General features: G+C 44.7%; 1 protein-coding gene across 1 annotated transcript; it reads left to right on the top strand.

Moving 5' to 3' along the window:
* The first annotated feature begins 973 nt into the window (after nucleotides 1–973).
* On the top strand, nucleotides 974–4,669 carry LOC112896019 (secreted acidic protein 1A-like). The gene is made up of 2 exons (XM_025964057.1): nucleotides 974–1,048; nucleotides 4,370–4,669. The coding sequence occupies exons 1-2, from the start codon at nucleotides 974–976 to the stop codon at nucleotides 4,667–4,669; spliced, it is 375 nt and encodes a 124-aa protein (XP_025819842.1).
* Nucleotides 4,670–12,571: the final 7,902 nt, after the last annotated feature.

Genomic DNA, 12,571 nt, shown 5'->3' with positions numbered 1-12,571 from the left:
CTGCCTGCTTCTTCTACCTCTGCCACTGCCACTTCCCCCTCTGCTCCGCTCTGCCTCCGCCGCTGACCGCCGGCACAGGACCCCGAGCTCCACCTCCAGTCTCTGCAAGTATCCACGCGTCGCCTCCTTCCTCTCCCGGTCCAGTTCCCCTCCCTTTCTGGCCTCGCGCGCGCGCGCCACGACGACCCCGAGCCTCCGCCGGCCGCCACCTCCTCGTCGCCGTGGACAGCCCACCGCCGCGCCTTAACTCTCGGTCTCTCGCACGCAGCAGCACCACTCCAACGCCTACATCCTGTTCTGCTACTCCCAGTGCCCAATTCCGAGCATCCGAGCCACATTCCTCCGCCGCCGTCCTCTTCCGCTCCGGCCACGCACGGCACGCCCGTGGACAGCCAACACCAGACCTCCTCCGCCCCAATCCATCCTCATGCAAGTTTCCCCGTTGCTTGCTCGTGCTCGACGACCCTCTGTTGCCTCCCAATTCCCACAAAAACTTCGCCTCCGACGAGCGCCGCCGTCGCCGCCTTCGGCCTCACCGTGGGCAGCACGACTCGAGCCTCCCCACACCCCCAGGACCTTTTAGCCAGCACCACATCACCACCCCGAAGCTCCCCGACCCATCCATTAGCTCTCTAGTCCACCACCGCGCCTCCCTGACGCTCGCCGGCGTTCTTTCTCGCTGCCGCCGCTACTGTCTCCGTTGGTCACCTCGAATCCGACATGAATCCTTCCAATTGATTGTACCTACACGTTCCCCATGATGAACTGGTTCTCGTGCGCAGGTCCTCTGCTGACGTTCACCGCCGGAACCTTGCCGTCGACGGTGGCCGCTCCGCCGCCGCCTCGGGTCCTCGTCGAGCTCTACCATTCCGGCCACCCCAGCCCTCGACACGTGGTGCGACAGAACCCTCGTGAGCTCCTGCACCCTTCCCTGCCCTTGGACCTCACCGCCGGTGACCACCGTCGCCGGAACATGGCCGCCCCCACCTTGCTCTGCTCTGGTTCACAGCCCAAGGACCCCGGGTTAGAAGAGTCAAAAGTTCAAGGGGTTATGTGCACAACTGTAGACTCAGATGAATAGTCCCGAAGGCCCCCCTTGTGTAAATAATGTTGTTAACTTAGAAATTCTGTATCTATTCATGGAAAAATCATAAAAATGGAAACTAAATTTTGTTGGAATCCTAAGTTAAAGATCTACAACTTTACTTAAGGGGTAAAATTCAGTTTCTGAATGTTTGATGATCTAATTTAAATGTTAATTTGGTTAATTGTAGGCTTAAGAAATGCATAGTAATTCATAGAAAAATGATAAAATGGTGAAACCAGTTGTGTTAGTTTTCTTTTAACATGTAGAATTTAAGAAAAATAATTGTCCTAATAATTAAGTAATATTTTCTTAATGCACAAGTTTAATTAGAAATAATGTATAGTTTATTTTATATGATAGATTTTTATAGATGATAAATATTCCAAAAATCATGAAAATATTTTAGGGTACTGTTCTTTGATAGTGTAACATGTTATTAAATTTCCAACCAAGAATTAGGTGTCAAACAAGTTAGACATAATTTAATTAGTCCATAGTGTAATAGTAATACCAAGATCATATAAATAATTAATGTAGTCAATATATAAAGCTTTTTAACATAGTTGTTAGGAACCACCCAACCTGTTGCCCTATGTCACTAGTTAGATAATTAGTGTAATCAACCCCGTTGTCTAATGGGTTTAGATAAAATAACTAATACTCGATAAATGACTGCCCAGTGCAGAGTAGTTAGGTTATTTGTCGAAATGTAATGTTCTTTTATTTGGATTGCAACTTTATTGTGAGTTAACAGAAAAGTATATGCATTCCATAACTTGTAACTTTGCATCTCATATAGACTCGACCGCTCTCGCTGACGGTGACTACGAGCTTATCCCGGAACCAGAAGGAGGTTGTTCTGAAGACCCCGGGAACTTTGTCACGGAATTCTCTGAAGCCCCGAACCAAGGTTCGGAAGATATTAATTTGACTAACCCCAACCCCACCAGCGAAGGCAAGCCCCGGACATAACCCCTACTTTATTTACACTGCAAACTATACTATTTATATATGTCTTTATGCATTAAGTTCTTAGGAGTTGTTTGGAAACCTTAGTTGCATAATTCCAGGAACCGATGTATTGAACATTAGAACCTGAGTCCGAATAGCTGTTCTGCTTATAGGGTCGGTAGAAGTCGAGTGATTTCCTGTCACTCGCGCGATATAGGAATTGTAATGTTTACCTTCCTGTTATCATTATAAGGATGACGGACGGGAGTTTTATTAGGTATCATGGTTGATGTGATACCCCGTCTGTATTGATGAATTTTGATAAGGTCGCAGTGTGTGGTAGTGGTGGTTAAGTGTTTGAAAGTACTAGCCACATACCGTGAAATATGGTAAGCGGTAAGCCTAGTAACCAATCAGCCCGAGGAGTGGACATACCTCCCACCACATGTATTTGCTTCTTTTTGGTTACTTTGTTCGACGTGTAGGAATACGTGTTGCTAGGCAACCAGGAGTACGGGTTTTGTAGTCGCGCTACAGACGTACGTCCTGCACTTTGGAAGTGCGTATAGTCCTGCAGTCGCTTGTGGTGGATCTGATCCACGAGTCGGAATGAAAGGCAAACGGTTGCTTCGGAACGACCCTTTGGTGTTCCAAGCGTGTGTGTTAGGTTATCCTTGCAAGGTTTGAATTTTGATTCAGGAATCGTCCGCCTCTCACGATGAATGAGACTGCTTACCCCCTTTGCCACATAGAGTAACAAGAGCAACTATGTGATTACCAAAGATGACGTTTGATTAAAGATTCTACCATGTTTGAGTAGTTATAAGTGCTTACCTAGAATGGATAATCACTAGAACCTGAAAGCTAAAAGTTGAAAGTAAGGATCTACTCTTTGTTGCATAAGTCTAGTTACATGGCTAAGTATACCATGAGACGGGTAAGCCTTGCTGAGTATTAGTATACTCAGCCTTGCTTTTGTTGATTTACTTCAGGTAATCTCCCTGATGAGCCAGCTTTCATTACACCGTGGCCCTACCCCTTGCCTGATGGTTGGTCGGTGGAGTGGGATCTGTCCCCGACCAACACCGATTCCGCCGAGTGATATCATGCCAGGGCTAGCATGCTATCTGTAATAACGACGTGTACAATGTTTACGCTTTTCAAACTCCGCTGTTTTATCTTAAGACTTTAAACCTGTTTTGTAATAATCTCCTTAGTGGGAACAAATGATGCTTTGTATACTTTTGTAATATATCTGCCTGTGATGTAAAGTATATTGGCTTTTATATCTCTGGACTCACCTTCGTGTGAGGTACCTTGTTGGATCCTGCGTTCGGTGGTTTATCGGGACGTTACCCGACAGGCCAAAGGCTTATACCGTTTGAAGCACGAGGTAGCCCTCAAGGGAGGACTCGCGTACTTGAGCCGGTATAATTCAGGTTGGTTCTGCCACATTAAAGATCATCTAAATTGAGGTTCTTTGTTCATAATGTTGTTATCTTATCTCTCTTATTTATTTAAGGGTTTGTATATACTTACATTTAGTTAATGCTTGCTAACTAAAACTTGATCAACTAAAAATATTTATCGCAGTCAAACCATGTTAGCTTTTTTTTATTACAGTGTTGCATGTCCTATTATTTACTCCACTTGCTGAGTACCAACCATAAGTGTACTCACACTTGCTTTATTAAAACCAATATTGCTCAGAACAAGATAATTGTCCGGAGTTCCTCGAAGATTTTGAAGAATACTAGGCATTTGTCTCCCAGTCATCTGCCTATGAAGTTGAAGTCCACTGCTAGTTATAAATATTTATTTATTTATTCACTTAAGATTAAGACTTTCAGTCATGTAATAAAATACTATGAAACTCTCTTTCGTTATGACATTGTTTCGGATATACACTTGTATGGTCTATCATATGTGTGGAACTTGATCCTGGTGCACATATGAGATGCATTCGGTTCCCTTTTCAAAACCGGGTGTGATAGAAGTTGTATCAGAGCAGTGATGACTGTAGAATGTTAGCCTAGTTAGTAATGGTCGAATTTTAAGGCTTATCTTGCTTAGTAACCAAGCTTCTGCTTGCTTGCTTTTGAAAAATTGCTTATTTCTTGATTATATCGCTATTATCTCATCCTTGACTTCATACTTGCCTTTCAAGTGTGTTGATGTTTTCCAAACTCATTCTTGGTTTAAGGTCACCTATAGCATTTTCTAAATATCCTCTATCTTGCGCTGTCCTCACTTTTGCTACAGATGGCCAAAACCAGGCAGACCGCGCGCAAGAGCACCCGTGGACCGCCTCATCCGATCCATCATCCTTAGGAAGTGCCCGACCAGGAGGAGCCCGAGCAGCCGGAGATCTTGCCTGAGTTCGTGATAGTTGAAGACGACGATGACGACTACTACGGCTACCATGAAGGAGGCTGGGTGGACACTGATACTGAGGAGGAGCCCATGGAGCTGTCTGAGGACCACCTTGACGCCACAAGTGACAGCAATGAGGATGCTGCAGGAGAAGACGGTGCCGATTCAGATGCTGCAGGAGGGGACAATGCTGAAGATGGTAACGATGACCCAGCTGCACCCGATGGTGGTGACGAGGACCCAGATGATGATCCATAGCCAGCCATTGCAGCAAATCCACCACCACCTGAGCCCCACTACGAGAAGTAGATACATTGCCTAAACTTTACTGAAGGCCCATTTCCAGCACTTCTCTGGACGGCCATGCAGAGAATCGGCTTCCCACTAATGCCACGTTATGAAGCTTGCTTGTACAAGAATGCCCAGCAGGAGGAGGAGTGGTTAGTAGCAGCAGTGATCAGTGTTCCTGATGAGAAGTATGGTAGCCGGATTGAGTACTATAAGCACTTTGATGACGTGCCCAGGAGGACTTTGGACGCAGGGACTAGTGAAGCTGCTAGAAGAGCGCTCTACTATCTTTGTCACGCTTTCCGGGATGAACAGCAGAGCACTGAGTTTCAGCAATTCCCACGGCGCATGAAGGGTGCCACTTGTGCACAGATTCCTGCCCCGCCCCTTGGGAAAGGAAGCTTGCTCATGGACACCACGCAGAAGTTGGTTGCCGCTCTCAGCACAGACCTGGATGCTGCCGGAGCAGAGATCCAGGAGGTTAAGAGAAAGATGAGCAAGAAGATCAGGGTGAAAACAATTCTGGAAGCTCAGCTAAGCGGAGATCTGGAGCTACCCCCGGAGTACGACAGCGATGAGTCCATCGAGTACCTGCTAGAGTCACCTCCCCGCAAGCGCGTTCACTATGGAGAGCCCGGCTACTGCACCCGTTACCGTTAGATATGCTAGATCTAGAAGTTAAGTTAGGAGTGTTTCTAAGATAGGAGTTTTTCTAAGAGTCTTTTTGTAATCGCTAGTTTGAACGGTCTTTATAGTTTGTTAATATGCTTGTGTGCTTGGTTTTGTGAGAACAATTTGATTTGGATCTTTGTAATGATTGCGATAAGTTGTGGAGTGATGACCACAATTATATCAAGTTTTCCATAAATATAGATAGTCGGTAAAGCTTGGGGTTGTCTATTTTATTTTCTATCTTTATCTTATCCTTACTCCTATCCTTTTTCCATGACTAATTTTATGAGTCTTACTTTTCTAACCGATCAGATGATGGACACCAGGTCCGGGCCAGGAGTTGATCAGCCTGTAGTACCATGACAGGAAATGAGCAACAATACCAACCCCGATCCTTAGTAGAGTCAACAACACTATGTGCCATCTACAGGGATGGAGCAGTTTCTCGCCGTCCAGACTCAGCTGCTTACCAACATGGTGAACACTATCGCCAACATGCAGGCTCAGATGAACCAAGCTCCACCACCGCCACCATCGCCAGCTAGAGACAGGCACAGGGAGTTCATGAGCCACAAACCTCCCTCATTTTCTCAACCACCTGATCCTCTGCAAGCTGATGACTAGATCAAGATGGTGGAGAAGATGCTGAACATCATCCAATGTACTGATAGGGAGAAGGTCTTTTATGCTTCAGGCAGATTAGAAGGAACCGCTACAGATTGGTGGGATGCTTACACCGCAGCTCATGACACCCCCAACACCATCACCTGGCAGGAGTTCAGGGACAAATTCAGGGAGCAACACATACCCAAAGGTCTGATGAAGCTCAAGAAGCAAGAGTTCCTTGCGCTAAAATAGGGATCAATGTCTATGAGTGAGTACCGGGACAAGTTCATCCAGTTGTCTTGCTACGCTCCTGCAGATGTAGCAGATGATGCAGAGAAGTAGGATCACTTCAGGGATGGTTTGATTGGTCCTATCAAGTATTAGCTGATGGTACACACTTTTGAGAACTTCCAGAAGATGGTGGACAATGCCATCATGGCGGAGCATGCTCGCAAGGAGATGGGTGAGAAGAAGAGAAAGTTTGAATCGTCAGGGCAGTTCAGCAACAACTCACGCCGTTGTTTCGCGCCCCCACAGGGAACACCTTTTCACACTGGAGGACAGGGTGTCAACTACAGGCTGAATTAGTACCAGCACCCCAACCAACAGAGCCAGCGGCAGCAAGCCCAGCATGTCGGTCAGATGGTGCAGCGTCCCAACTCTCTGCAGAATCGCCAGAACACCCCTACGGGAACACCTGTGAGGAACAATACCCCTGTTTCCACTGGTGGTAACATGTGCTTCCGATGTGGTGAAGCGGGACACTATACCAATCGTTGTCCCAAGGGAAATGCCCAGAACACTCCAGGCTAGTTCAACAACAGTGGACAGAGGCAGACTCTGCAGCAGCAACAGCCCAGAAATAACAACCAAACACCGTAGAATAACAAGGGTTAGCAGAACTTCGTCTGTGAGCGTGTGAATCATGTGGCCGCGGAGACCGCTCAAGATGTTCATGACATTGTGTTCGGTATGTTCCTCATCAACTCAGCCCCTGCATCAGTTTTATTTGATTCTGGAGCATCGCATACTTTCATTTCTACCGAGTACGTTGCTAAGTACTCCATTCCCCTATGCACCATGCCTAGTTCCATGCTAGTGAATTCACCTGGGGGAAATATGAGGGTTGTGTATCAGTGTCTTGGGGTGAAAATATAGATTATGGGAAGGGAATTCTATGCAAATCCAATAGTCTTACAGTACAGTGGTATTGATATCATTCTCGGAATGGGATGGTTGATAAAGTACGACGCAGTCATTAACTGATCCAAGCGATCTGTGATTCTCACTAGCTCAGAAGGTGAACGGTTTGAGTTTGTTGCAACACTTCCGTCGGCAGTAGACTCTGCAGTGAATCAGTTGTAGATTCGATTGAGGACATCAGAGTTGTGTGTGATTACCCGGACGTCTTCCCCGATGATTTGCCAGGTATGCCACCTGATTGCGACATTGAATTCCTCATAGATCTTTTACCTGGTACTGCACCTATTGCTAAGAGGCCATATAGGATATCAGTTGGTGAACTAGAGGAACTTAAGAAACAGCTAAAAGATTTGTTAGATAAGCAGTTCATTCGTCCTAGTTCTTCACCTTGGGGAGTACCCGTGATATTTGTTGAGAAGAAAGATGGTACATAGAGGATGTGTGTTGATTATAGAGTCTTGAATGAGGTTACCATCAAGAACAAGTATCCATTGCCTCGTATAGAAGACCTATTTGATCAGTTGAAGGGAGCCAGAGTATTCTCTAAGATTGACTTGAGGTCTGGATGTCATCAGCTGAGGATACGACCCTCAGATATTGCTAAAATAGCTTTTACTACCAAATACGGGCTTTATGAATACACAGTAATATCATTTGGGTTGACTAATGCTCCAGCTTACTTCAAGTATCTGATGAATAAAGTATTCATGGAGTATCTTGACAAGTTCATGGTGGGGTTCATTGATGATATTTTGGTGTACTCCAGAAATGAGGAGGAACACGAGGAACATTTGAGGCTTATTCTGCAGAAACTCAGAGATAATCAGTTGTATGCCAAGTTCAGCAAGTGTGAATTCTAGTTAAAAGAGGTCTCGTTCCTTGGTCATGTTATCACAAGCGGGGGTATTGCAGTGGATCCAGGGAAGGTCAGAGATGTGTTGAATTGGGAACCGCCAACAACAATATCAGAGATCCGGAGTTTCTTAGGACTCGCAGGATATTACAGGAGATTTATAGAAGGCTTCTCTAAGATAGTGAAACCCCTTACATCACTACTAGAGATAGACAAGAAGTTTATATGGTCAGAGGCATGTCAGGACAGATTTGATGAGTTGAGAAAAAGGTTGACTACCACACCAGTATTGGCTATGCCTGATATTCACAAGAGTTTCGACATGTACTGTGACGCTTCTAAATAAGGTTTTGGCTGTGTATTGATGCAGGAAGGACACGTGATTGCATATGCGTCCCATCAGTTGAGGAAACATGAGTAGAACTATCCTACACATGACCTGGAGTTAGCAGCAGTGGTACATGCTTTGAAGATATGGAGGCACTGTTTGTTGGGTTATAGATGTCAGATATACACCAATCACAAGAGTCTGAAGTATATTTTCACTCAGAATGACCTCAACCTAAGACAGCGAAGATGGTTAGAACTCATAAAGGATTATGACCTGGAGATACACTATCATCCAGGGAAGGCAAATGTGGTTGCTGATGCCTTGAGTCACAAGAATTATGTGAATGCGACAATGGTTAGCCAGATGCCTTGGGAGTTATATAAAGAGTTTGAAAAACTCAACCTTGGGTTCATTGCTCATACAGAAGGAATCACTATGGAAGTAGAGCCGACTCTCAAACAAGAGAAAAGGAAGGGTCAGCTTGAGGATCCTAAGATTCAGTAGATAAAGGAGATGATAGAAGCAGGCAAGGCACCTAACTTCACAAAAGATAAGCATGGAACTGTGTGGTTCCAAAAGAAAATATATGTGCCCGATGTGGATCATTTTCGTGAGAAAATTTTGCAGGAAGCTCATGACTCAATTTATTCTATCCATCCGAGCAGTACCAAGATGTATCAGGATCTGAAGGAGAGATACTGGTGGTATGGCATGAAGCGTGATATTGCAGCTCATGTGGCACTCTATGATGTGTGTCAGAGGGTCAAGGCAGAACATCAGAGACCAGCCGGTTTGTTACAGCCATTGAAGGTGCCAGAATGGAAGTGGGAAGAAATTGGTATGGATTTCATTATGGGATTGCCACGCACATCAGATGGATACGATTCCATATGGGTCATAGTGGATCGTTTGACCAAAGTAGCTCACTTCATACCGTTGAAGACTACCTACACAAGGGCACGATTAGCAGAGTTATATATCTCCCGAATTGTATGCTTGCATGGGGTACCTAAGAAGATAGTGTCAGATAGAGGTACTCAGTTCACATCTCGGTTTTGGCAGAAGTTGCATGAGTCGATGGACACAAAGTTGAATTTCAGCTCCGCTTATCATCCGCGGACTAATGGGTAGACAAAAAGGACAAACCAGGTATTGGAGGATATGCTTAGGGCTTGTGCCCTAAAACACGAAGGCAGTTGGGATAAGAGTTTGCCATTTGTAGAGTTCTCTTACAACAACAGTTATCAGGCCAGTTTGAAGATGGCACCGTTTGAGGCATTGTATGGCAGGAAGTGCAGAACTCCGTTGTATTGGAGTGAGACAGGTGAAAGTCAGTTGTTCGGGCCTGAGATTATTAAAGAGGCCGAATGACAGGTACAGGTTGCCCGTAAGAATCTGAAAGTGGCTCAGTCAAGGCAGAAGAGTTATGAAGATACTCGATGATGGGAGTTAACTTTTGAAGAAGGAGACTTTGTGTATCTGAAAGTGTCACCTATCAGAGATTTGCGCAGATTCAAGATCAAAGGGAAGTTGTCATCTCGTTACATTGGCCCGTTCAAGATCTTGGAATGGAAAGGTGAGTAGCTTACTAGCTAGAGCTACCTGCGCGACTATCAGATGTGCACAACGTGTTTCACATATCACAGTTGAAGAAGTGTTTGAGGGTACTAGAGGAACAGTTGCCACTGGAGGAGTTGAATGTACAGGATGATTTGACTTACACGGAGCACCTAATCAAAATTCTGGATGTGGCAGAACCAACCTGAATTACACCGGCTCAAGTACGCGAGTCCACTCTTGAGGGCTCCAACGTACTTCAAACGATATAATCCCTTGGCCTGTCGGGTAACGTCCCGATAAACCACCGAAAGCAGGATCAAACAAGGTACCTCGCACGATGGCGAGTCTAGAGATACAATTGCCATCATATTTTACATCACAGACATTTATATTATAAGAGTGTCCAAAAGTAGCATAAGTTCCAAACTGATAGAAATTAATATAAACCAGTTTAAAGTTTCAAATTCACAGCAGCGGAGTTTTAAAATATGACAACTATACACGTTGCTAGTACGGACATCATGCTAAGCCCTGGCATGACATCATTCGGTAGGATCAGTGTTGGTCGGGGACGGATCCCATTCCATGGACCAACCATCAGGCAGAGCATAGGGCCAAGGTAGCTTAGGAGTCTGGTCCTCATCAGTTATACCTGAAAAACAATAACTAGCAAGGCTGAGTATACTAATACTCAGCAAGGCTTACCCGTTATCTAGGTATACTTAGCCCATAACTAGACCATGGAGGCTTTGCAAAGGTTCTGGGTTTAGCTTTTGCTGAAAAGCAACAAAGACTATGATCTACTTTCAAATTTTAGCTTTCAAATTCTAATTTAATTAGTCATTCTAGGTAAGCACCTACACTAGACAAGTAAGGTAGAGATTAGCATTCATCAAGATTATTCCAACAACAGTTACGGTTCTTACTCTATGTGGCAGAAGGAATAAGCAGTCTCAATCTCCGCGAGAAACGGACGATTCTGAATTGAATTTTGAAACCTTGCAAGGCAAACCTAACTCACACGCTTGGAACATCCAACGATAGTTCCGAAGCAACCGTTTGCCTTTTAGTCCGACTCGTGGAACAGGGCTACCACAAGCGACTGCAGGACCGTATGCACACCAATTGTGCAGGACATACGTCTATAGCGCGACTACATGACCGTACTCCTATCCGCTGCGCGGAACGTACTCCCGCACGTCGGTGCGTGAGAAAAACCAAATTACGAGTGGTGGGAGGTATGTCCACTCCTCGAGCCGATTGGTTACTAGGCTTACCGCTTTACCATATTTCACGGCATGTGGCTAGTACTTTCAAACGCTTAGCCACCACTACCACACACTGCGACCTTATCAACTTTTATCAAAACAGACAGGGTAAACCTCCAAGTCATGATACTGCACATGACCCTGTCCATCATTCTTATAGTGATTGCAAAATAGTAAACATGCAACTCCTATATTGCGCGAGTGACAGGAAATCACCCAACTTCTACCGGTCCTATTAGCATAGCATTTACTCGATAAGGACTCGGGCACAATACATAGGTTCCTAGAATTTATGCATTTAAGGTTTGCATTTCAACTCCTAGACTTAATGCATGATATAATATATAAGTATAGAATTGCATAATATAGTAATTTGAAATACTAGGTTATGCACCGGGGCTTGCCTTTGTTGGTGGGGCTAGAGTCAGGGATGTTAGTATTATTATCTTCCGAACTTTGGTTCAGGGCTTCAGATAATCCCTTGGTGACGTTCACTTGGTCTTCGGAAACATCCTCTGCAGACTCCTGGGAGATCTCGTAGGTACCGTCTACGGAAGTAGTCGTATCTGCATGCAATGCAACGTTACATTCAAAGTGTGCACATAAAACTATCTTACTTCACAATAAAGTTGCAATCCAACACTCATTTAACATATTACTCATATGAAAACCATAAAGACTTGAAACTAAACTTGGGATAGAGCTTTAGGTGGACAACTAACTAAAGTCGGCTATTTGTTGAAGATTACAACAGAGCCAATTGGAAATAACAGGGGTTCAGCTGATAGAATTGGTAGAGGAGGGAGCTATCTACACAGTTTTTAGAAAATCTGCTAATTTCTGTTTGGAAGAGAAATCGACAGGAGTGGTCTTTGTATATAAGCTTAAGAGATTAGCCGATTTGAGTTCCCCTAGGGTCAAATTGGCTGATATGGATAGAAACGTTAAAGGTACAGTACTTTAAGAATAGAACAAGGAAAGATCTTGCCGATTGGATTATCATCATGTTTTTGGTCTATTCGATTGGTTGGTGCATTGGCCTTGGCCTTAACTGATTCATGTGTATTAGGTCTAGCTGATTGGATGTCTACTGGTGCTAGCTGATTGGCCAAAGCTGTATCGGCCGTGCCTAACAGAGACTCTTACTGTGCTAACTTGCCGATCTGTGGTGGTGTGTTTTGGCAGGTACATCTGATATGTCATCTAAATCGGATGTCTAGCTGATCACTGTGCGTATCGGCTTAGCCGATTTGTGTTTTTAGCAACTAGTCGATCTGTGAATATCGGCACGCTAGTCGATTAGTGTTTGTAACTATTCAATATTGGAAGTAGCCGATTGTGCAACAACTACTCGATTCGCGTAGCATGTAACTATCCGA

Source organism: Panicum hallii, chromosome 1, assembly GCF_002211085.1.
Source record: "Panicum hallii strain FIL2 chromosome 1, PHallii_v3.1, whole genome shotgun sequence".
NCBI lineage: Eukaryota > Viridiplantae > Streptophyta > Magnoliopsida > Poales > Poaceae > Panicum > Panicum hallii.
Note: the sequence above shows the minus strand (reverse complement) of the source record. Positions and strands in the feature narration are given on the sequence as shown.

Bases quoted from the DNA above. Each gene is read 5' to 3' on its own strand.
- LOC112896019 (XM_025964057.1), top strand. From the start codon at position 974: ATGGCCGCCCCCACCTTGCTCTGCTCTGGTTCACAGCCCAAGGACCCC. The intron at 1,049-4,369 runs GTTATGTGCACA...CATCATCCTTAG, and splicing joins AAGAGTCAAAAGTTCAAGGG to GAAGTGCCCGACCAGGAGGA.